Source organism: Hemiscyllium ocellatum, chromosome 8, assembly GCF_020745735.1.
Source record: "Hemiscyllium ocellatum isolate sHemOce1 chromosome 8, sHemOce1.pat.X.cur, whole genome shotgun sequence".
Taxonomy (NCBI): Eukaryota; Metazoa; Chordata; class Chondrichthyes; order Orectolobiformes; family Hemiscylliidae; genus Hemiscyllium; species Hemiscyllium ocellatum.
In genome coordinates this window covers 86,355,998-86,380,318 of record NC_083408.1, presented here as the reverse complement: position 1 = coordinate 86,380,318, position 24,321 = coordinate 86,355,998, and the positions used below count along the sequence as shown (strand labels likewise).

The following is a 24,321-nucleotide window of genomic DNA, read 5'->3' as shown; positions in this document are numbered from 1 at the left end:
AACCAACATGTTCATTTGAAAAGATGAGAGATTTCACAAACAATCCAGGTCTTTTTCAATATACAATTACAGTTAATTAACACTGTAAACATTTGCTATAAATTCTATGTCCTATGATCTTATACTCAACCACCTGATGAAGGAGCAGTGCTCCAAAACTAGTGCTTCCAAATAAATCTGTTGGACAAAACCTGGTGTTGTGTGATTTTTAACTTTGTACATCCCAGTCCAACACTGACACCTCCAAATCATTGATTTGATGCATCTACCTTTCACTCTTTTTGATTTAGATAGCCATCAATATAAATTGTACTATAAATATCATCTCAATATGAGTACAGTCCTTGCCAATAAGGAGCTTCTCTGTTCTGAAGTGCTTCAGTATTTGAACTAGAAAAGCTTTAGGGAGGGGAGGTCTTCATCAACCCCTTTCAAGTTTGAAGCTAATTTATGTGACTGGTTTAGTGTTTTTTTTGTTTAGCAAACGTAATCTACCTGTTCACTTCGTAGTCCGTAAAACAGTAGCATTCACATTTTGTTCCCTTCCCCAGTATAATTTTGCAGACCTCTTGAATTTTCTATCTAAACATTACACTATAAATCTTGATGTCAGTGTTCTCGGGTTGGGCGTGTACTCCAAATAAACTACTTCAAGGTTTTCCTGTATATAATCAAAATTATTTGTTGAAGTTGTTCATGTGCACATGAAAAATTAGAAGACCTCTGAAGTCAAACGGTATTGGTCCTCTTTGTTACACTTTCTGCTAAGGTGTGCAGGGAGGGAACACTAACATAGACAAAGGGAGCTATAAAGTGGCGTCACGTCGAAGCTATACTCCGGTCAAAATTCCTCAAATCTCAATGGGTGCGGCATAAATATGTGAATGATTAAAACCTAAAAGCTACTTTTCATTCCCAAGGCGGGAGACGTGGGACGTTAAATAAAATATGATCACTCAGACATCGGTTAGACATGTGAATACAGATCAGATACAGGTTCTAAATAATTCATTATATGGACAACTTGCAGCGACTACAGGGTGTAATGTTCAAGACATTTTAGAAATAGTCAAGACTTTCAATGTTCCAATATATGTTTTTAAACTTGGAATGGTGATAATATTATTGATTCATTTCTGGTATATAAATATTTACGTTCAGCTGTAGTCAGAATGATTCCCATCAGCCACTTCAATCTTTAAGTTCATCCTCCCACAGCTGACGTCAGGGTAGAAACATTGAACCAAACAAGCCATTTTCACATGCGTACAGGCTTCAGAGTGAGAGGCGGGGAGGAGCAGTGAAAACAGTTGCACAAAGAGAGAAGTTCTTGAAAAAAAAATCTGGGACCTCTTCATAGTCCATCCATCCACCATGGCGAGCAATCCTTTCGTTCAGCCGTTTGCAAAGGGACAGTGGGGCGAGGGCGAGGAGCTTGAGCAGACAGATCGTGGTGTAGGTGTCAGTCCGCAGGCGGGGGCGGCTTTTGGTGGAGGGGATGCAGCTGCAGCAGCCGAGAGCTGGCGAGCTGGGTTGGAGCAGCCCCTCATACCAGACTCCAGGGGACAGTCTGTTACCAAGGCAACTGCATCCGCAGGTAAGGTGGGGCGGGTGGACCGACTGCAGATATGCTTTGGAATCGTATTAAGGACGAGATGCGCTCGTATACTCAGTCTCACCGAATTTTTTAAAGGGTCGATTATGTCGCTTTTGAAAGCCGTAATTAGTTTAAAAAAAGCACTTTTATTAATGTCAATTTGCTGTTTGAAATTTCAACTTCTAAAATAATCGACATGCTGAATGTAATCTTTATGTACTTTTAATATTGCAGACGCATTTTGCCTTGCCTGTTAGAAATTGGCACGATTCACAGGATTCTTTGTTAAAAATGTTGGCACTAATCCTGAGTCTGATTTTTAGAACAGGCTGAAGTAAGCTTAACTCCTGTTTGAAACAAGTTTTTAAGTTGAGGCATCTGACGAATCTTTATCGTATTGATGGCAACCTTTGAATTAGTTAATTGTTGGGTTTTTTTTACAGATGCAGATAGTGTTTTAAATTTAACCGTGAATAGAAGGAAGGCAGTGGCGTAGTGGTCTTGTCAGTGGACTGGTAATCTCAGATTTGCATCTCACCATGAATTGAAATTTCACAAACATTCTTGAATAAAGCTCCCTTTGGTTGACTTGTGAACTTTCAGGATATTATCACCTGGTCTGGCCAAAATCTGACTCCATAGTATTTGTTTGATTCTTGTTGGATGGGCAATACATCAAATTAGTATAAAGTTAGCTGTTGTTAGAATCACAGAATTATTATAGTGCAGAAAGACGTTATTTAGCCCATTGTGCTTTAGCAGCTCTATTGTCTCTTTATAATCTCCTGCCTTTTGTCCAGATCCTTGCTCATCATTATTATCTGAAAATACATCCAATGCTTTGTCGAATGCCTCGATTGAATCTGCCTCCACCATATTTCCAGGCAGTGCATTGCATAACAGTGAACAAGTTTTTTTTCTTATGTCAACTTTACTTTGTTTGAACATCTCCTTATGTCTATAAATTTTCCTTTCATTTTTGTTTCTATTACAAGTGGAAACAACTTCACCCTATTTACTCTGTCAACCCCGCTCGTGATTTTGAAATCCTAAATGAGACCCCCTCTCAGCCTTGTTCACTGCAGGAAGAACAATCACACCCTCTTAAATCTATCCTTGTAGCTGATGCTTCTCATTCCTGGAATCATTCTAGTGAATTGCTTCTACTCTCTCTCCAGTGCACTCCATGTTTCCTATAATGTGGCTTCCACACCTGTATACAGTCACCTGCTGTGGTCTAACAAATGTCCTGAATAAGTTCAACATTACTCCCTTAGTTTAGTACTTTGTGCCCCTAGAGGACTATGCTGTATTGTCTTCACATGTCCTGCCACCTTCAATGATCTGTACACATATACAGCCAGGTCTGTATCTCCTATACCTGCTTTGTGCCCTGTATTTTATATTGTCTTTGTGTTCTTATGACCAAAGCTCAGCACCATACATTTCTCTGCCTTGAACCTTACTTGCCCATTCCACCAACTTGCCAATGTTCTTTTGGAGTTCCACAATATTCTCCTCACTGTTTTCAGTTCAACAAATTTTAGTGTCATCTGCAAACTTTGAAATTGTCCTCTGCACAACAAGATTCAGATCATTGATATATATTAATCAAGAAATGTTGCTGGGTCAAAATCCTGGAATTCTCTTTCCAAGGACGTTGTGGGACCACCTACAGCATATGGACTGAGGATGCTCAAGAAGGCAGGACAGAAGTGGATACTGCAGATGTTGGAGATCAGAGTCAAGATTAGAGTGGTGCTGGAGAAACACAGTAAATCAGGCAGCATCTGAGAAGCAGGAAAATCGACATTTTGGGCAAAAGCCCTTCATCATACTCAAGAAGGCACCTCACTACAACCTTCTCAAGGGCAACTCGGGACAGGCAACAAATGTTGGTCAGCCAGTGATGCCCACATCCCAAGATTGAATTGAAAAAATCGAAATTGAAATGCACTGGTTATTGGAGCTTGGTTAATTGAAATTAATCATTGCTTTGAAAATGACATTTTGGGTCCGTAGGACTTTTGAGTAAAAATGCAATGTAGGCTGTTTACAAAGTTAAAGAATCACTTCATTTAGTGGGGAAGTCCTTTGTTGTTACTTAGTTGAGAAAAAAATGATGAATATTTCAAGTGTCAGATGAATCCCACATTGCAATCTTGAATGCAGACATTTAAAATATTCATTGTTCACAAAATGCCATTTTCTGTTTATTGATTGTATGGCTCAGGAGGGAAACAACTTGAAGTTGGCAACAAATGTGTATGCTTCAGCATTTTGAAGTAAGTGCATTTTATAATTTAGTAAACCACAGTCAATGTGGTTTCAGAAGAAAGTGATCATGTCACATTGCTTTATTTTGAGGAACTGGAATTTGAGGTTAATTTTCCAAATCTAGTTTGGAAAGCCTGAAAATGTCATGACCTTTGACTTCTAAAAGAAATATGACATAATTGCAAGCACAATCTATTTTTGAAGTTTAAAATTTAGAGCAAATTCTGCAAATAATTTTTTAAAATTAAAGCATAGAAAGCAGTAATTTGCTCATTAGAGTAAATGGTAGTCGCTAAGGATTATTGCAACCCTATTATTTGAAATGCAAGTTAAGGTTTATATTCAGAATATTGGAGCACATTACTCAAACCACCCGAGAAGAGCCTGCAGAGAAGGTAGTTCAGGCTAATATTAATCAAAATATGCAAGTGATTGGAACAACGGAAATCTACAACTACAGATTCACTACAACTCACCAAGGCTTCTTAGAGAGCAATTTCAAAACCCATGGCTTCCATAACTTAGAAAGACAAGGGCAGCAGAAAAGTGGGAATGCTATTACCAGAAGTTCCCCTCCAAGCCACACGCCATCCTGATTTGAGACTGCATTGATGTTCCTTCACTGTTACTACATTAAAAGCCTGAGAACTCCCTCCCTAACAGCACAGTGGGTGTGCCCACACAACGTGGACAGAAATGGTTCAGAAAAATGGAGTCACCTTCTCAAGGATAAGCATTAAGTGTTGCCCTAGACAATAATACCCATATCTTGTGAATTAATTAAAATATGTGGTTTAATGCATACAAGCGTAAGGAACTGTGGTTAAAAACAAACTGCTGGAAATACTCAGCATGTCTAACAGCATCTGTGAAGAGAGAGAAACTTACTGGGGTAATTTAAGATTTGAGTGGAATTTGACCCTTCTTCAGAATTTTTCCAGTTTGCATACAGTTTTCTTTTTCAGTTTACATTGAACATGATTGGAGCAGCAAATGAAGATTTTCAAGCTCTGCTTACCATAGCCAAACTGGATAGTGATATGGTAGATTATTTCCAGTCAAAACATAAGGACAGAACAAAAAATTGTTTAGAGAAAACCCACAGAGTTGATCCCTTGGGCTATTTCAGCCTTTAAAGGATATTTTGCAGAGATCTATTAATAGAGTAGTTGTACACTAAACATGGAGCTAAATACTACTTTATATTAAACTATGATATTAGAAGAAGCAGACATCTCTTAAACTGAGAAACGTAAAACTCACTGACAATAATTGCAATATATTAAAAACTTTCACAAAGGATTAGTAGAGGCAACAATCAGGTATTGTTTGAGTAAGTATTGAGTGTTATAATGTTGGACCTTATGATTTTTCAAAAAGGATGTTCTCAGTCTGGACAAATGATCTTTCTCAGCAATATCTGCTTCTAAGCAAAACTTATTTTTGTAATGTTTGTCAGAGAGCAAATCAATGTAGTTTGAGGTTTTGTCTTTAATCATGGATCAACTGACATTGTCTAATTCATCCTGTACATTCTTTGCTTTTTGGGCCATCATTTATCCTTTCAAGTCAAAACAAAAAAATTCTTACTTGAATGGGAGACTGTTGTATGTTTCTTTGGGAGATACCCTGGAATTTGTTCTGGTATGCTGACCCATTATTAGTCTAACTGATTATGCAAACAGTTTTAAAATGAATCTTCCTTGCTGTTTCTCAAAAACACTTAACTTCATTTTTAGTTCCCAAATAATTATTTGTGCAGAGTGTTTTGGTTACAGTGGGAATTAACATGTGTGTCTTTTTTTGTATTGATAGTACTGCACAATAACTAAGGCTGTTAGTCTTTCATAAATGACTAAACACATTTAAAACAAAAGGGTTGAGATACTTGTTACCCTGCTACTTATTGATTCGTTATGAAGTCTCATGAAAGGACATAGATTTGCATTTGGATACATTTGACATTCTGTCTTTGAAACATAATTCCTGGTGAATTTGGACATTGAATTATGCTGTGTTACCTTTCAGAAGCTGCAATGCTCAATGTAGATCAAGGTGCTTATGTTAGATCTTTAGTGTAGATAAAACCTAGTTATAAGTATTTCTAAATTATATTTAATGAAGATAAATAATATACTTACTGCTAAGTGAGTTTAGAAACACAGCATTTCTCCCCTAATGCACAGGAATTGCTGTAAGAATTGTTGGGAAAGGAGTGAATTTGAACTACTTTGAACTCAATCAAGCATCCTTTAAAACTTTACTGGTACATTTGGAAATCTGGAATGTAATGTGATACTTTTTTGACCAGGTTTGATGCTTCACTCCTTTCCTATCTTGTATAGTGACTCAAAATCTGGGCTTATTGGGGGTTGTGCAATATGAAGGAGTGTAAAGCAGTGAACTTACTCAATGTTATGGATCCTTTACAATTGCTGCAGGTGTAATAATAAATGGTTTGTGGTTTGTAGCAATAATTTTCACTTATTTAGTGTCTTTAATGAAATAAAGTACCCCCAATGCACTTTAATGAAATTTAGTTCGGCATAATTAGTGGGGTGGTATGGTGGTTCAGTGGTTAGCACTGCTGCCTCGCAGCATCAGGGACCCGGATTCAATTCCAGCCTTGGGTGACTGTGCAAACTCCATGCAAACAGTCACCCATATTTGCGTGGGTTTCCTCTGGGTGCTCCAGTTTCCTCCCACACTCCAAAGATGTACAGGTCAGGTGAACTGGCCATGCTAAATTGCCCACGGTGATAGGTGCATGAGTAGGGGAATAGGTCTGGGTGGGTTGCTCTTCGGAGGGTCAGTGTGGACTTGTTGGACCAAAGGGCCTGTTTCCACACTGTAGGGAATCTAAATAAATAAAAAATAAAATATACTAAGCCAAAGAATGTATTTGGAGGGCTTACCAAAACTTGGTGAAACGTTGCTTAAGAAAGGTCTTAAAGCAGCAGAGTACTTTGAGAAATAGACTGGTTTAGGTTTGAGAGTTCAATCCAAAATGTAGATGGCTAAGGGTAGAATGTAAGCTAGGGTTAATGATCACAACATGGTAACATTTCATATTCAGTTTGAGGGACAACAACTTCAGTCTCAAACAGTGTCCATAGTTTAAATAAAGGGTAATTACAGACCTATGAAAAAACATTGTCAGAAGTGAACAAAGTTAAAAATCACACAACACCAGGTTATAGTCCAACAGATTTAATTGGAAGCACTAGCTTTCGGAGCGCCACTCCTTCATCAGGTGGTCGTGGAGGACTACAACCTGGTGTTGTGTGATTTTTAACTTTGTACACCCCAGTCCAACACCGGCATCTCCAAATCTTGTCAAAATTGAGCTGGGAAAATAGATTAAGGGGAAGGAAGGCAAGTAGATGAACAATGACAGATATTGACAAGGTATTTCCTAACACCTCAGGAAGTTCTATTTCTGATCAAAAGAAGGACTTCATGAGAAGGATGAACACCTGTTGTTAACAAAACTGATCAAGGAAGAAATCGAATCCAAAAACTAAGGCATAAAAACAACAACAAACCAGCTAGGATTAATTCAGCATAAAATCCCTACAGTGCAGACAGAGGCCAGCTGGCCATTCAAGGCTGCACTGACCCTCTGAAGAGTATCCCAATCAGACCCACCCCCACTCCATCCCCATCCCCATAACCTTGCATTTACCATGGCTAAACCACTACCTGTCATGTCCCTGGATATTATCAGACAATTTAGTATGGCCACCTAACCTGCACATTTTGGACTGTGGGAGGAAACTGGAGCCCCTGGCAGAAAGTCACTTAACTTTTTTTCAGGTTGGAAAGACAGAACTAATAGAGTATCAAAAGGATCAATCTAATTATTTACCATCTATATCAGTGACTTTGAGGAGGGGGCAATGTATTCAAATTTGCTTTCGATACAAAAGTAATTAGGAGGGCGTGTTATGATGAGGGCATAAAATAAAATCAGTAAATGGATATTGCTAGTTTGAGTGGATGGGCAAAAGCCTGGCAAATGAAATTTTATGTAGGAGAGTATGAGATCATATATTTTGGTATGAAGAATCAAAAAGCAGATGATTATTTAATTGAGACTCCATAAAAGTGCAACACAGATCTGGATATTTTATGTATGGAACACAAACGTTAGCATGCAAATACAGCAAGTAATCAAAAAGTCAAATGGCCTTTATTGCTTGGGATTTGGAGCTTATAGTTGAAAATGTGTTGCTGGTTAAAGCACAGCAGGTTAGGCAGCATCCAAGGAATAGGACATTTGGAGTTTATAAACAGTCAAGGGTGTTGGTGTGGTCGCACCTGTAATACTGTGTACAGAATATAATGGTATTGGATGGAGTTCAAAATAGGTTAAGTAACTAGGCTGATTCCTGGGATGAAGGGGCTGACTTATCAGGACCGCTAAACAAGTTAGGCCTGTATTCATTAGAGTTTAGAAGAATGAGATGTGATCTTATTGATACATACAAAATTCTGAAGGGGCTTGACAGGATATATGTTGAAAGACGTTTCCACTATTGGGGGAATCATGAATTTCACGACATCGATTCAAAACTGATGTGTAAAGTAATTTCTTCTCCAAGAGGGATAGAGAATTCCAGACATTAACTGCCAACAGTTGTGGAGGCTCAATTACTGAAAATATTTGAAGAGGAAGTATATTTTTGTAGGCCATGAGAGTTGGCACAAAAGACACCTGGGGAGATCAGTCATCACTTTGAAAGGGAAGGCTTGACAGGACAAATGTCTTAATTTGCTCCCACTTTATATATTTTTATGATGTTAGCTGATATCATTACTGAACAAATCAGATCGCAGAAAAATATCTGACCTGATAGGTGTATAAAAATCAATAGTTTATCTGGTGGTCATTTATTAAAAAATAGTGACCTGAGATTGCAGAGTTTCTTACATATCAGAACAGAAATTAATTTAACAAAATACAAAAAATGAAAAATAAACTTAGAAATAGAACATCACTTAAAAAATATTTAAACACCTTGCAAATCAAAATTTTAATCCATTCACCGACTTTGTCACTTTAAAATTGTCACTTTATCATTTCAAATCCAGAAAAAACGTTCTGTATCAGATCATGCAGCTGATTATCCTCTGTTCTTTTTTGTGAACTGTGAAGTCATCTTGCATGAATATTCACAAAACCGAGAGCTAAGATTTTCTAAACTTTTAATAATCCGAAGATCTCTAACCAAACATGCCTGGTCTGTAAGCTGCACAAAATAAACTTTTCTACTGAGGTAATAATGTACTCCATAAACTGAACTGGTCTACATGCCTTTTATAGGACTGAAACTATATTTGCTTCTGACCTTGGTCAGGTCTTCTTTGAAATGCCTCAAAACATTTTTAATCTTTGGGTTTTCTAAGCTGAAATCAGTCCATGATTATCCTGAACCAAAAACTAGCTGATATCCCTCAAACTTTATCTCACCTGTCCTAGACCATCACAATAAAAGTCTTCCATTAATATTCCAAGAGCTCCCTGTGCTCTGACACATGCACTGGATTAAGTTAAAAATCACACAACACCAGGTTATAGTCCAACAGGTTTAATTGAAAGCACACTAGCTTTTGGAGCGCCACTCCTTCATCAGACGGCGCTCCGAAAGTTAGAGTGCTTCCAATTAAACCTGTTGAATATAACCTGGTATTGTTTGATTTTTAACTTTGTACACCCCAGTCCAACATTGACATCTCCAAATCATGAGTACTGGATTAAGTCATTGTACATCGAATCATAGAATCCCTACAGTTTGGAAACAGGCCATTTGGCCCAATGGTGTCCACATCTCCAAAGAGCATCCCACTCAGACCCCTATCCTATGTCGATAAACCTGCATTTCCTATGGCTAACCTGCACATCTTTGGACTGGAGGGACTGTCTGACCTAGTTTTTATTTAAGCCCTTCAAAAACGTAACCAAGCCTATTTGCCACTATTTTAAAATCTAAATTAGCTACCTTTTAATCACAAGTGGAAGAAACAGAGTTCCTGGGGAAAGACTAGAGAACATTACAGAGCTAGTTAGCAACAGATATGCAATTTAAATTCAAGGATAAGAATCTTCTATTTGGGGTTCATGAACCAGAAGCCATGAAGTAGTAATATAGATAACAAGTGAATGGGACTTGATGCAGGGTACCATACAGGTATACAGTTTTTTTGCTAAGTGAACTGATATTTACAGAGATGAAAGATAGGAGGTTTAATCAAGAACATTGAAATACTGTAGTTATGTTTGGAAGCGATAAAGGCATGATGGACTTCAGACTTGTATTGGGTGATTATACAGGTGAAATATCACAACCTTTGTAGTGGGGGGAATACGGACTCAAGATGAGCACATTATCAAACAAAACAATGAGATTATTAATAAATCTTGCTCAATGTGAGACAAAATTCCTGGAGTTTGAGTGGGCCGAAGATGATGCCTTCACTTTCTAGAAGGTATAATATGAGAAAAATATCCAAAACTGGCATTCACTATATTTGGTTAGATTCTCTACAGTGTGGAAACAGGCCCTTTGGCCACACACCGCCCCTCCGAAGAGAAACCCACTCCCCTGCCCCATATATACCCCTGACTATCTCACTTAACACTATGGACAATTTAGCATGGCCAATTCACCTGACCTGCACATCTTTGGATTGTGGGAGGCAACCGGAGTACCAGAGCACTGGGAAAATGTGTAAACTGCACAGTAACCCGAGGCTAGATTTGAACCTGGAAGCCTGGTGATGTGAGGTAGCAGTGCTAACTGCTAAGCCACCGTGCTGCTCCACCATTGAGGAAGATCAAGATCAGTAGTAGAGAGGTAGAGCAGGGACTTGTGGAAGCTCGTTTTATGTATTCTGATGGTGCCACCAAGCCTCAGTATTTAGATGAAATGAAGAGGCAGCTAAAGTCCCATAGATTTAAGTAGTAGCAGAATCATAGAATTGGTACAGTGACAAAGGAGGCTATTTGGCCCATTGTGCCTGCACTGGCTTATCAAAAAAAGTGTGATTGGCATTAGGTAATGTTCCGCTTTCTTCCTATACCCTTGTACTCAGTTTCTACCTAAGTAATAATCCAATGTACCCTTAAATGTGTCACTGGAACCTGCTTCCATATTTCAAGGCAGTGCATTTCAAACCCAACTACTCACCATTTAAACATTTATTTTTTTCTCATATCACCCTTGCTTTTTTGCACATCACTTTAAATCTACATGCAATTCTTTTGTACAGGTTCAAGTGGGAACAGCTTCCCTCTATCTACTGTATCCAGCCCACCTATCATTTGAAAGCAAATCTCTTCTCCGCTCCAAGGAGAACAGTCCCAACTTGAATCTGTTCTCACATCAGAAATTTCTCATTCCTGGAACAATTCTTATTAACCACTTCTATACAGTTTGCAGTGTAATCACATTTTTCCTATACACCCAGAACTGTACACAATACCCTTACTGAGATCTAATAAGTGTCTTGTTCAAGTTTACGATCACCTCCTTGCCTCTTGTACTCTATGCCCCTATTGAGGAAGCCAAGAGCACCGTATGCTTTATTAACTACTTTTTCTATCTGTCCTACCATCTGAAATGATTTGTGCACATAAATACCCAGGCCCCTCTGCTCCCGCATTATCTTTAGAATTTATTTCGGCTGTCAATGTTATTTGTTCAATTTGTCCTCACATTTGTCTGCATTGAACCTCTGCTGCCAACTCATTGCCCATTCCACCACCTTGTCAATGTTCTTTTCAAATTACGCTCTACTCACTTCACAATTCCAAGTTTCATGTCACCTGCAAACTTTGAAATTGTCCCCTGCACATCAAGATCCAGATCATTAATAAGTGTTAGGAAAAGCCAGGGTCCCATTACTGACCCTATGGAATTCCACTACACTCCTACATCCTGCCTGACAGATATTCATTGATCTTTTCTTTCTTTTTTTCTGTTACTCAGCTAATTTTGTACCCAAATTGCTACTTTCCCTTTGTAATATGACATCACACTTCCCTCAAGTCTGTGTGGCACTGTTTCAAAGACCTTTTTAGAAATCCATGGACACCACAATGTTACCCTCATCGAGCTTTTCTTTTACTCCTTCAGAAAACACAATTTCTCCTTTTTAAAAAACTATGTGGACTTTTCCTAATCAACCCACCCTTTTTAACGTGACCACAAATTATATCCACGTAATGGGTTCTAGAAGCTCTCCCATCAACAAAGTTAAATTAACTGGCCTATAGTTGCTGAGATTATCCTTGCACCCTTTTCTTGAGCAATTTTCCAATATTCCAGCACCTTCTCTGAGTCCAGGGAAGATTGAAAAATTATGGCCATTGCCCCCGCACTTCTTTCAAAATCCTTGCATGCATTTCATCCAGTCCCAGTGAATTGTCAACTTTAAGTGTAGTCTATCCAAGTCTTCATAGTTATTAATTGATTACAATGACTTTTGAACCTTTCTAGAGACAAGAGTTCTCTCCTTGTCACTATGGCTTGGACAGCATCCTTAGATGCAAAATATACAGTTAACACCTTAGCCATGCTCTTGCCTCCATCTGTAAGTTCCCTTTTTGGTCTCAAATTGGCCTAATTACTCCTCTAACCACCCTTTTATGATGTATATGCCTATAGAAAACTTTGGGATTCCTTTTTAATGTTAGTTGCTAGTCTTTTTTTAGAATTCCTTTTTGCTACTCTTATTGCTTTTTCACCTCCACTCTAAACCTTCAGTATTCCTCTGGATTCTCAATTTTTTTTTGCTTTAAACCTGTCATTAGCACTCTTTTTCTTTCTAATGTTAATTTCTACTCCTTTGACATCCAGTGAACTCTGCATTTGTTTGCTCTCTCTTCCATTTTGATGGTTCAGAAGATATTCTGTTGTGAAAAACATTTTATTGGGAATCTAAATGAAACAGGTTGACAGAAGCAAATTACTGCAGATGCTGGAATCTGTACCAAAAACAACAAATGCTGGAGATCACAGTGGGTCAAACAGCATCCATAGAGAGAGCGAGAGAGAGAGAGAGAAAGCTAACGTTTTGAGGCAAGCTGACTCTTCATCAAAGCTGAAGTGAAGTGAAGTGTAGAGGGGACAGCATTTATGCTATAGTTTGGGGTGGCAGGGGTGTGGGCTAATAGGTATAGAGTGCTGGTGGAGAAATTATGTCAATAGTTCAGATTAAGTGATCGGAATGTGAGATTGGCAGAACAATGGTGTGCCTCCTGCCAGATTTGAAAGGACAGACGGTCCCACTGGGATGGAGGGAGGGGAGAGAGGTCATGAAAGCACACTGTAACAAGCTAAAAGAAGGGGGAGAAGTGGGAATTGGTTCACAACTTGAAGACATAGAACTCAATATTAAGTCCAGAAAGCCTAGGCTGAAGATGAGCTGCTGTTCCTCTAGTTTGCATTGTAATTTACTGGAACACTGCAGCATGCTGTGGACAGCCATGTGGGCATGCAAGCAGAATGCTGTGTTCAAATGTCTGGCTCAGTCAGGGTCATGCTTGTGCACGGACTAGAGGTGTTCTGCTAAGCGGTCACCCAGTCTGCGTTTGGTTTCTCCAGTGTAGAGTAGACAACATTTTGTGCAGTGAGTACAGTATACAAGATTGGAGGAGGTACATGCTTCACCCTGGAAAGACTGTTTAGGGCCTTAGATGATGAGCAGGGAGGAGGTGAAGGGGCAGGTATTGCACCTTCTGCGGTTACATGGGAAGATGCTGTGGGAAGTTGCCTTCGCTGTAGCTTGTCACACCCCAAGTCCTGCATTCTTCCAGTTCCTTCACCTACAACACATCTGTTCACCTTCCAAAACAGCACTGCTGACATGGCTTGCTTCTTCCATGATCCCGCCCACTGTGGTTGACAGGACCCTCAACTGCATATGACCTATCGCCTGTCCCTCTACCCTGCCCCTTCCCATCACTCACAGCAGTGTAATCAGGTTACCCTTGACCTCTCTTTTCATCCCCACCAGCCTTCACATTCAAAGAATCATTAAACAACTCCAGCAACAAACACATCTTCCCCCGTCTGCATTTCACAGGGATCGCGGAGAAAGTGAGGACTGCAGATGCTGGAGATCAGAGCTGAAAATGTGTTGCTGGAAAAGCGCAGCAGGTCAGGCAGCATCCAAAGAGCAGGAGAATCGACGTTTCGGGCATGAGCCCTTCTTCAGGAGCTCCTGAAGAAGGGCTCATGTCTGAAATGTCGATTCTCCTGCTCTTTGGATGCTGCCTGACCTGCGCTTTTCCAGCAAAACTCTTTCACAGGGATCGCTCCCACCAATACACCAGAGTCCATTCCACAACCACCAACACAACCCCCTTCCTTTATGGCATCTTCCATGTAACCACAGAAGGTGCAAAACCTGCCCCTTCACCACCTCCCTGTTCACCATCCAAGGGTGTAAACAGTTTTTCCACGTGAAGCAGTGTTTCACCTGTACCTCCTCCAATCTTGTGTATTGTATTTGCTGCACCCAGTGTGGCCTACTCTACATTGCAGAAACCAAACGCAGACTGATTGATCACTTTGCAGATCACCTCGTGTGCAAGCATTAGCCGGACCTTTCCGTAGCTGGTCATTTTAACACAGCGTCCTGCTCATATGCCACCATGTTTATCCTCGGCCTGCTGCAGTGTTCCAGTGAATCACACTGCAAACTGGAGGAACAACATCTCATCTTAAGACTAGGCACTTTACAGGCTTTGGACTTAATATTGAGTTCAACACCTTCAAATTGTGAACCAACTCCCACTTCATCCCTTTCTTTTAGCTTGTTACAGTGTGTTTTCGTGTCTGTCCTTTCAAATCTGGCATGAGTCACACCATTGTTAGAACATAGAATATAAAAAAGTACAGCACGGAACAGGTCCTTTGGCCCATGATGTTGTGCTGAGGATTATTCCTAATCTAAAATAAAATAACCTAACCTACACACCCCCTCAATTCACTGCTGTCCATGTGCCTGTCCAGCAGTTGCTTAAATGTCCCTAATGACACTGTTTCCACCACCACCGCTAACAACACATTCCATGCATTCACAACTCTCTGCGTAAAGAACCTACCTCTGATGTCTCTTCTATAGCTTCCTCCTAACCTTAAACTATGACCCCTGTGCCAGTCAATCCTGCCCTGGGGAAAAATATCTGGCCATCGACTCTATCCATGCCTCTCTTTATCTTGTACACCTTGATCAGGTCACCTCTCTCTCTCCTTCTCTCCAGAGAGAAAGGTGCGAGCTTAGTTAACCTCCCTCTTCATAAAACAAGCCTTCCAGTCTAGGCAGCATTCTGCTAAACCTTCTTTACACCCTTTTCAAAGCCTCTGTATCTTTTCTGTAATAGGGTGACCAGAACTGGACACTGTATTTCAAGTATGGTCTCACTAGGGTTTTGTAGAGCTGCAGCAAAATCTTGTGACTCTTAAACTCAATTCCCCCCCCCATTAATGAAAGCCAAAACATCATATGCTTTCTTAACAACCCTATCCACTTGGGTGGCAACTTTGAGGAATCTGTGCACTTGAACACTATTCCTCCACCCATTTCATTAATGGGGGTGGGGGGGATCGAGTTTAAGAGTCACAAGATTTTGCTGCAGCTCTACAAATCCTGCTCTGATCCTATATTCAGCATTCCAGTTCAACTTTCCTAAAATACATCACTTCACATTTATCCAGTTTGAACTCCATCTACCATTTCTCAGCCCAGCTTTGCATCCTGTCTATGTTGCGCTGCAGCCTGCAATAGCCCTTGATACAATCAACGTACCTCCAATCTTTGTGTCATTGGCAAATCTACTAACCCACCCTTCAACCTCATCATCCAAGTCATTTATAAAAACTACAAAGAGCAGAGGCCGAAGAACAGAGCCCTGCGGGACCCTACTCACCACTAGCCTCCAGGCAGAATACTTTCCATCTACAACCACTCTCTGCCTTCTTTCAGCCAACCAATTCCAAATCCAGATAGCCAAATCTCCCTGTATCCCATACTGCCTGACTTTATGAATGGGCCTACCATGGGGAACCCTATCAAATGCCTTGCTGAAGTCCATGTATACCACATCCAATGCTCTCCCTTCATCGACCTGCCTCATCACCTCCTCAAAGAACTCAATAAGATTTGTGAGGCACAACCTGCCCCTCACAAAGTCATACTGATTGCCTTTAATCACACTGTACTTTTCCAAATAGTCGTAAATCCTATCGCTCAATTCTTTCCAAAACCTTGCTGACCACAAACGTAAGACTGACCGGTCTGCAATTGCCAGGGTTTTCTGCATTATCCTTCTTGAAAAGAAGAACACCATTCGCCTCCTTCCAATCCTCTAGTACAACTCCCTTGGAAAGTGAGGAAACAAAGATCTTCGCCAGCAGCATAGCAACCTTCTTGCTTCCTGGAGCAACCTAGGATAAATCTGGTCTGGCCCTGGGGACTTATCCATCTAAATGATGTGCCAAGTTTCCAGCACATCAACTTCACCTATCTTGATCTGTGAAAACCTATTTCCCAGTTCCTCAAAGTTCTCATTCACAACAAGATCCCTTTCCTTAGTGAAAACCGAAGCAAAAACCTCATTTAGGGCTAACCCTGTCTGCTCAGACGCCATGCACAAATTCCCTATGCTATCTCTGACCGGCCCTACCTTCTCCCTGATCATTCTCTTACTCCTCATGTATGAGTAAAATGCCTTTGGGTCCTCCCTAATCCTTCTTGCCAAGCCTTTTTCGTACCCTCTCCTGGCTCTCCTCAGTCCACTTCTGAGCTCCTTCCAGCAAGCCTGTAATCCTGTAAAGCTGTGCTAGATCCTTGCTTCCTCCACCTTACGTAAGCTGTTCTCATTTTCCAAGGCTCCTTAATCTTTCCCTTTCTTGCCTGTCTGAGAGGAACAAATTTGTGCATCACTCGCAACAACTGCTCCTTAAACAGTCTCCACATTTGTGCCCTTTCTGTCGAACAATTGTTCCCAATCTGTACTTCCCAACTCCTGTCTGATATTGTCATAATTTTGTTTTCCCCAATTCAATATCTTGCCAAGGTAACTGCTCCTTTCCCTCTCCACGACTGTGGTAAATGTGAGGCAGTTATGATCACTGTCACCAAAGTGTCCTCCCACTGCGAGATCTGACACCTCTCCTTGCTCATTGCCAAGCAGCAAATCCAAAATGGGCTTTCCCCTCATTGGCCTGTCTACATACTGCGTAAGGAGCCCCTCCTAAACACGCCTGATTAAAAACTGCTCCATCCAAACCATCTGCACAAAGGAGGTTCCAGTCAATATTGGGAAAGTTAAAGTCACCCATAACAACAGTCCTGCGACATCTGCATTCTTCCAAAATCTGCTGGCTTACGAAGTCTTAGATCGCCTAACAGCTATTGGGTCTGTAGAAAACCCCCGATGAGGTGGCTGCCTCATTGCTGTTCCTAACTTCCACTGGTACTGACTCAGTAGAAAAATCTTCCTCGACAGCCTTCGTTTCTGTAGCTGTGATGCACTGTAAATCCTGGAACATCTAGCAATCGTTCCTGCCCCTGTGAAACCCATGTCTCTGTTATGGCCACAACATCATAGTCCCAAGTACTGATCCATGCTCTAAGTTCATCACTCTTTTATGTCTGACACTCCTTGCATTAAAGTAGACACATTTTAACCGATCCCTTTGTTTCATCACTTGAAAACCCTTCCTAGATTCACTACATCCTATCACTGCCCCATCCACAACTACCCCCTCCCGCATACGTGTAGTTCAGTTTCCCACCCCCTGCCAAACTAGTTTAAACCCTCCTGAACCACACGAGCAAATCTCCCACCCAGGACATTTGTGCCCCTCCAGTTCAGGTGCAACCCATCCTTCATGTACAGATCCCACCTTCCCCAGAAGGCATCCCAGTGGTCTAAGTATCTGGAGCGCTCCCTCCTACACCAGCCTCATGTTAAGCTGCCTTGACTGACTGTTCCTCACCCCACTATCTTGTGGCACCGGTAGCAAACCTGAGATCAATACTCTACTCATCTTGCTCTTCAGCTTCCAACTTAACTCTCTGTAGTCACGTTTCAGATCCACAACCCCTTTCCTGTCTATATCATTGGTGCCAAAATGTACCATGATTTCTGGCTGCTCACCCTCCCCCTTCAGAATCCTGTAAACCTGATTGGCAGCATCCCGGACCCTGGCACCCGGGAGGCAACATACCTTCCGGGAGTCCCATTCCTAACCACAAATTCTCCTGTCAATTTGTCTAACTATTGAGTCCCCTACTACTAGCGCTTTTTCTATTCTCCCCACTTCCCTTCTGAGCAACAGTGCCAGAGACCTGACAACTATGGCTTTCCCCTGGTAGACTGTCCCCACCAGTAGTATCCAAAATGGGATGCTTATTGCTGATGGGAACAGCCACAGGGGATCCCTGCTCTGTCTGCCGGTTCCTTTTCTTCCCCTTGACTGTAACCCAGCTGGCCTTATCCTGTGTCTGAGGGGTGACCACCTCTCTGTACATCCTTTCAATTTTCCCCTCAGCCTCATGGATGATCTTAGTTTGTCTAGCTCCAACTCTAGTTCCCTAACTTGGTTTTCAGGGAGCTGGAATTGGGTGCACTTCCCGCAGATGTAGCCAGCGGAGACATGTGTCATGTCTCTCACCTGCCACATTCTGCAGGAGGAACATGCAACTGCCCTATTAGCCATATCCCGATAATCTGAAAGCACACATAGGACTAAACAAGGAAGAGAAGGAAAGAAATAGAAATGAAAACCTGAAAACTTACCAAGTTTACAGACTTGTAAGTTAGAGGTGGGTGGGAGGGAGGTCCTGCAGTGTAAGGTCTCAGGTTTAGATCTCACCCACTTAAAAACTTCCTGGCAGCCCTCACTTCTCTCTGCCCTCTCTCTCCTTGCTGCTCTGTTCAAAATGGAGGCCCGTTTACTTCCCGAGGTAAGTCCCTTTCCAAGTGGGAAAAGCTGACCCACCTAGCAGCCCTTGCTTCTGTCTACCCTCTCTCCTCGTCACTCTGTTCTGCTATTCTTCTGTTCCAATCCCTTAATATGAACTATCAACCTCTTTTCTCCACCAGTACTCTACCCACATTGCCTTCCCACCCCTAAGCATAGCATAATTGCTGTCCCCTCCACACTTCATTTCAACTCTGATGAAGTTTCGAAATGTTAGCTTGCTCTCTCTTGCCATGGATGTTGTCTGACCCGCTGTGATCTTCAGCATTTGTTGTTTTCGTTACAGCTTGGTAAGTTGATTTCATGCGTTTGAGAATAGAAGTAAGCTAGTGCAGATGCTATATGAACAGAAAGGCCATAACCGGACAGTTCTGCAAACATAATAACTAAATAAAATAAGTTTTCCAACAATGACTTTTAATGTGAAAATGGTTTTACAGGGGTTTGACTGTCATTCACAATGTAACTATTTTCTGGCACAGGATGAATTGCTCATCATTTTAATGTTCATCAAGTTGAACAATTTTAAAATCAGAGAGTGGAGAATAGATTTCCAGACCAAAAAGAATATTGAAAAGTTTGTTATAGCCGAACCCAGGAATTATTGGAGGAATCAATGAGAAAAATGAGCTTGAAATTCAGCTTCATTTGGATTGGAAAAGTAGTGACTATAGTATCTTTACCTAACCATTTATTAGGGTGAAAAATATAGTTTTTTTATATGGAAATAAATCTTTAAGGTGTACAGTATGTAATGTGCTAACATTATAATACATAAATCTAAAGGGGGGGAGCAATTAAGCTTATGAAGAAGAATTAATATGAAGCAGTAAAATTAATTATGCATTAAACATTGTCTAAAAGTGAATAAACCAAGTGATTAACTTACCGGACTTGTAAACATTGTAGGTACGACTCAAATTAATAATTCTGGTGTGCTGTGAGATTACAAACTGTAAACGTAGGCATCATTGTAGAACTGAAAGAAGTGGGGCTTAATTTTAAATAGCCCTTTTGCAAGGTGACATTGTTTTTAAACCTAAACAAAAATTGAAGTTGCTAGAAAAGTTCAGCAGGTCTGGCAGTATCTGTGGAGAGCAATCAAAGTTAACATTTTGGATTCGTGACCCTTCCTCTGTTCTGATTCATAATATCTGCTGTTCTTTCGGTTTTTGGTTTGATACTCGTAAGGTAAGCAAATATTAGATCAAGCGATAATAGCTTTTATAATTAAATCTGTGGGATAGAGAGGGGATGTGCAGAGGGGAAATGACTCGACTTAAGTATTGAGGCTGCTTTGCTGTTCAGTGAGATCAGGGCTGATATGATTATCTGGCACTTTTCTGCATTTTCTCTATAACTCTTGATTCCCATACTGATCAAAATCTATCTCCTTCTTGAATATATTTAACGATCCAGGCTGTACAGTTGTCTGCAGATTCATCATTCTCTGAGAGAAGAAATTCTCCCTCATCTCTGTCATAAATGGGTAACTTCTTATTCTGACCTTATGCTCTGTGGACCCAGATTGTCTCGCAACAAGAAAGAACCTTAATCTACCCTGTGAAGTACCCTAAAAATCTTATCTGTTTCATTAAGGTCACTTCTTGTTCTTCTAAATGCCAATAAGTACAGGCCCAACCTGTCAATCTCTCCTCATAAGAAAGCACCTTCATATCTGGAATTAACCTAGTGAACCTTCTCCGGACTGTCTCCAATACCAGTATGCTTTTTCTTATGTAGGGGGACCACAACTGTTCACAATATTCCAGGTGTGATCTCACTAGTACTTTGTATAGTTTGAACTAAACCTCCCTATTTTATATTCCATTCCCTTTCAAATAAAAATGAACGTTTCTTTTGCCTGCTTTATTACCTGATGGTAGCTTTTTTTGTGATTTATGTAAAAGGACTCCTAAATCCTCAGTGTTGTAATGTTATGCCATGTTCCTCCATTTAAATAATACTCAGCTCTGCTTTCCTTCCTGTCAAAGTGTATAACCTCATATTTTCTCAGATTGTATTCCATCTGCCGTGTTTTTGCCCATTCACTATATCCTTCTGGAGGCTCCTTGTGCCATTTTGTCACTTGTCTTCCCACCTATTTTTGTGTAATCCACAAACATTCACTTTCCTCATCCAAGTCATTAATATATATTGCAAATAATAGTGGCTCCAGTACTGATCCTTGTGGCAGACATTAGTTATAGGTTGCCATCCTTTTAAAATGTCCCCGCCACAGATCCCACTGTCATCACCCCTGTCCCCCACCCCCCCAGAATCCTGAGGGGAACACCACCCCTGCTCATGATTCCACCCCCATTCTCCCCACCACCACACCCACTCCAGTTATCGGCTCTGCCCCCACTCCCAGCTCCACACCCACACCAGATCCCAGCTCCCAGCCCTGCCGAGTTTTCACCATCCCTCCAGACCTCAGCAAAGGATTCCCCTTCATCCCCCTCTCCCCACGCATCAATGAATTTAATACACGCTGTGATGTTGAACACTTCTTCCTTCGCCTCCGAGCTTACTTTCACAATCAGAACTCCCGCCCACCTTCCGAGGATCCCTTCGTCCGCCTCCAATGCACTCCATCCACCTGGGCGCCCCATGCTGGCCTATTACCCGTCCTCGACCTCTTTATTTCCAACTGCGGGCAGGACATTAATAGCCTCAAACTGTCTACCCCCCTCCCCCACTCCAACCTCACACCCTAACAACGTGCAGCCCTCCACTCCCTCTGCTTCAATCCCAACCTCGCCAGCAAGCCAGCAGATAAAGGGGGTGCAGTGGTAGTCTGGCGCACTGACCTCTACACTGCTGGATCCAAATGCCAACTCAAGGACACCTCTTCCTACTGCCCCCTCGACCATGATCCCACCCCCATCACCAAACCATCATCTCCCAGACCACACAGAACCACATCACCTGAGGAGGTCTCCCACCCACAGCTTCCAACTTCATAATCTGGGAACCCCGCACTGCCCGGTTTTACCTCCTTCCCAAGATCCACAAGCCTGACCACCCTGGCCGACCCATTGCTCCTGCCCCACTGAACTCATTTCTACCTATCTCGACACTGTCCTATCCCTCTAGTCCAGGAACTCCCCACATACGTTCGAGACAGCACCCATGCCCTCCACTTCCTCCAAGACTTCCATTTCCCCACCCCCAACACCTCATCTTCACCATGGAAATCCAGTCCCTCTGCACCTCTGTCCGCCATGACCAGGGCCTCCATGCCCTCCATTTCTTCCTCTCCCAACGTTCCCAACAGTACCCTTCCACGGACACTCTCATTTGTTTGGCCGAACTGGTCCTCACCCTTCACAATTTCTCCTTCGAATCCTCCCACTTCCTCCAGACCAAAGGTAGCCATTAGCGCCCGTGTGGGCCCCAGCTATACCTGTCTCTCTGTTGACTATGTAGAGCAGTCCATCTTCTGTAATTATATTGGCACCACTCCCCACCTCTTCCTCCGCTACATTGATGACAGCATTGGCGCCATCTCGTGCTCCCACGTGAAGGTCGAGCAATTCATCAACTTTACCTGCACATTCCACCCCGACCTTAAATTTACCTGGACCATCTCTGACACCTCCCTCCCCTTCCTGGACCTCTCCATCTCCATTAATGACAACTGACTTGACACCAACATTTTTTACAAACCCACCAACTCCTACAGCTACCTAGATTACCCTACCTCTTGCAAAAATACCATTCCGTATTCCCAATTCCTCTGCCTCCGCTGTGTCTACTCCCAGGAGGACCATTTCCACCACAGAACACACCAGATGGCCTCCTTCTTTAGAGACCGCAATTTCCCTTCCCACGTGGCTAAAGATGCCCTCCAATGCATCTCGTCCACATCCCGCACGTCCGCTCTCAGACCGCACCCCTCCAACTGTAACAAGGACAGAATGCTCCTGGTGCTCACCTTCCACCCTGCCAACCTTCGCATTAACGATATCATCCACCGACATGTCCGCCACCTCCAAACGGACCCCACCACCAGGGATATATTTCCCTCCTCACCCCTTTCCACCTTCCGCAAAGACCATTCTCTCTGTGACGACCTGGTCAAGTCCACGTGCCCCCCCTACAAGCCACTGCAGGAATTGCAAAACCTGCGCCCACACCACTTCCCTCACCTCCATCCACAGCCCTAAAGGAGCCTTCCACTTCCATCAAAGTTTTACCTGCACATCCACCAATATCATTTATTGTATCCGTTGCTCCTGAGGTGGTCTCCTCTACATTGGGGAGACTGGACGCCTCCAAGCAGAGCACTTTAGGGAACATCTTTGGGACACCCGCACCAATCAACCACACTGCCCTGTGGCCCAACATTTCAACTCCCCCTCCCACTCTGCCGAGGACATGGAGGTCCTGGGCCTCCTTCACCACCGCTCCCTCACCACCAGACGCCTGAAGGAAGAATGCCTCATCTTCCACCTCGGAACACTTCACCCCCAGGGCACCAACATGTACTTCACCAGTGTCCTCATTCCCCTTCCCCACCTTACCCCAGTTCCAAACTTCCAGCTCGGCACTGTCCCCATGACTTGCCCGACCTGCCTATCTTCTTTTCCACCTATCCACTCCACCCTCCTCCCTGACCTATCACCTTCATCCCCTCCCCCACTCACCTATTGTACTCTATGCTACTTTCTCCCTACTCCCACCCTCCTCTCATTTATCTCTCCACCCTTCAGGCACTCTGCCTGTATTTCTGATGAAGGGCTTTTGCCCGAAACGTCGATTTTACTGCTCCTCGGATGCTGCCTGAACTGCTGTGCTCTCCTAGCACCACTAATCCAGAAACTGGTTTCCAGCATCTACAGTCACTGTTTTTACCCTCTTCTATAAGTTAGCCATTCCTGCATGCATGCTAGAATGCTAATTCCAATACCATGGGCTCTTAAGTAACCTTATGTGTGATATCTAATTAATAGCCTTCTGAGAATCCAAATATGTTACATCCACTATGTCCCCTCTATCTATCCCTGTAGAATGCTGTTTTGTTTGCTAAGCTCAGAAAGTCCTTTCCTAGCAAAAGTGATGATAATTCTTCCCTTACTTCCTCATGGTCCATGCCATGGTTGAGTTATCAAATACAGACCTGGGAGTATGCATCACAGTAGAGGACACCCCAGCAAGACATGTTTATTTCTGTCTGTGATTACTTCCCCATCAGTTGATTTTTAGGAGGTAACTATAGTGATGGTACGACCAACCATCATCTTGTTTCCATCATATGATGCACATAGATTTTTGTCAGCAAAACTGTACTCAACAAAATTTTAGGTAAAATTGGCAGTCCATTAAAGCTCCTAAGTCTTATTAGCTAATTTTCATGACAACAAAGATTGTACTGTTCAGTTTGCTTGTTCACACCATTTAGGACATTTTCAAGGTGAAACATGGTGTGAAACAGGACTGTGT

The 24,321-nt window shown here is 42.1% G+C and overlaps 1 protein-coding gene across 2 annotated transcripts in view; it reads left to right on the top strand.

Moving 5' to 3' along the window:
• The first annotated feature begins 1,250 nt into the window (after window positions 1-1,250).
• The window catches only part of rtn1a (reticulon 1a), a 246,483-nt gene continuing 223,412 nt past the window's right edge, over window positions 1,251-24,321 (top strand). For both annotated transcript variants that reach the window (XM_060829320.1, XM_060829319.1), the window contains exon 1: window positions 1,251-1,597. In XM_060829320.1, coding sequence (XP_060685303.1) covers window positions 1,375-1,597 — 223 coding nt within the window. In that variant the 5' untranslated portion in view covers window positions 1,251-1,374. The remainder of the gene's footprint in view (window positions 1,598-24,321) is intronic.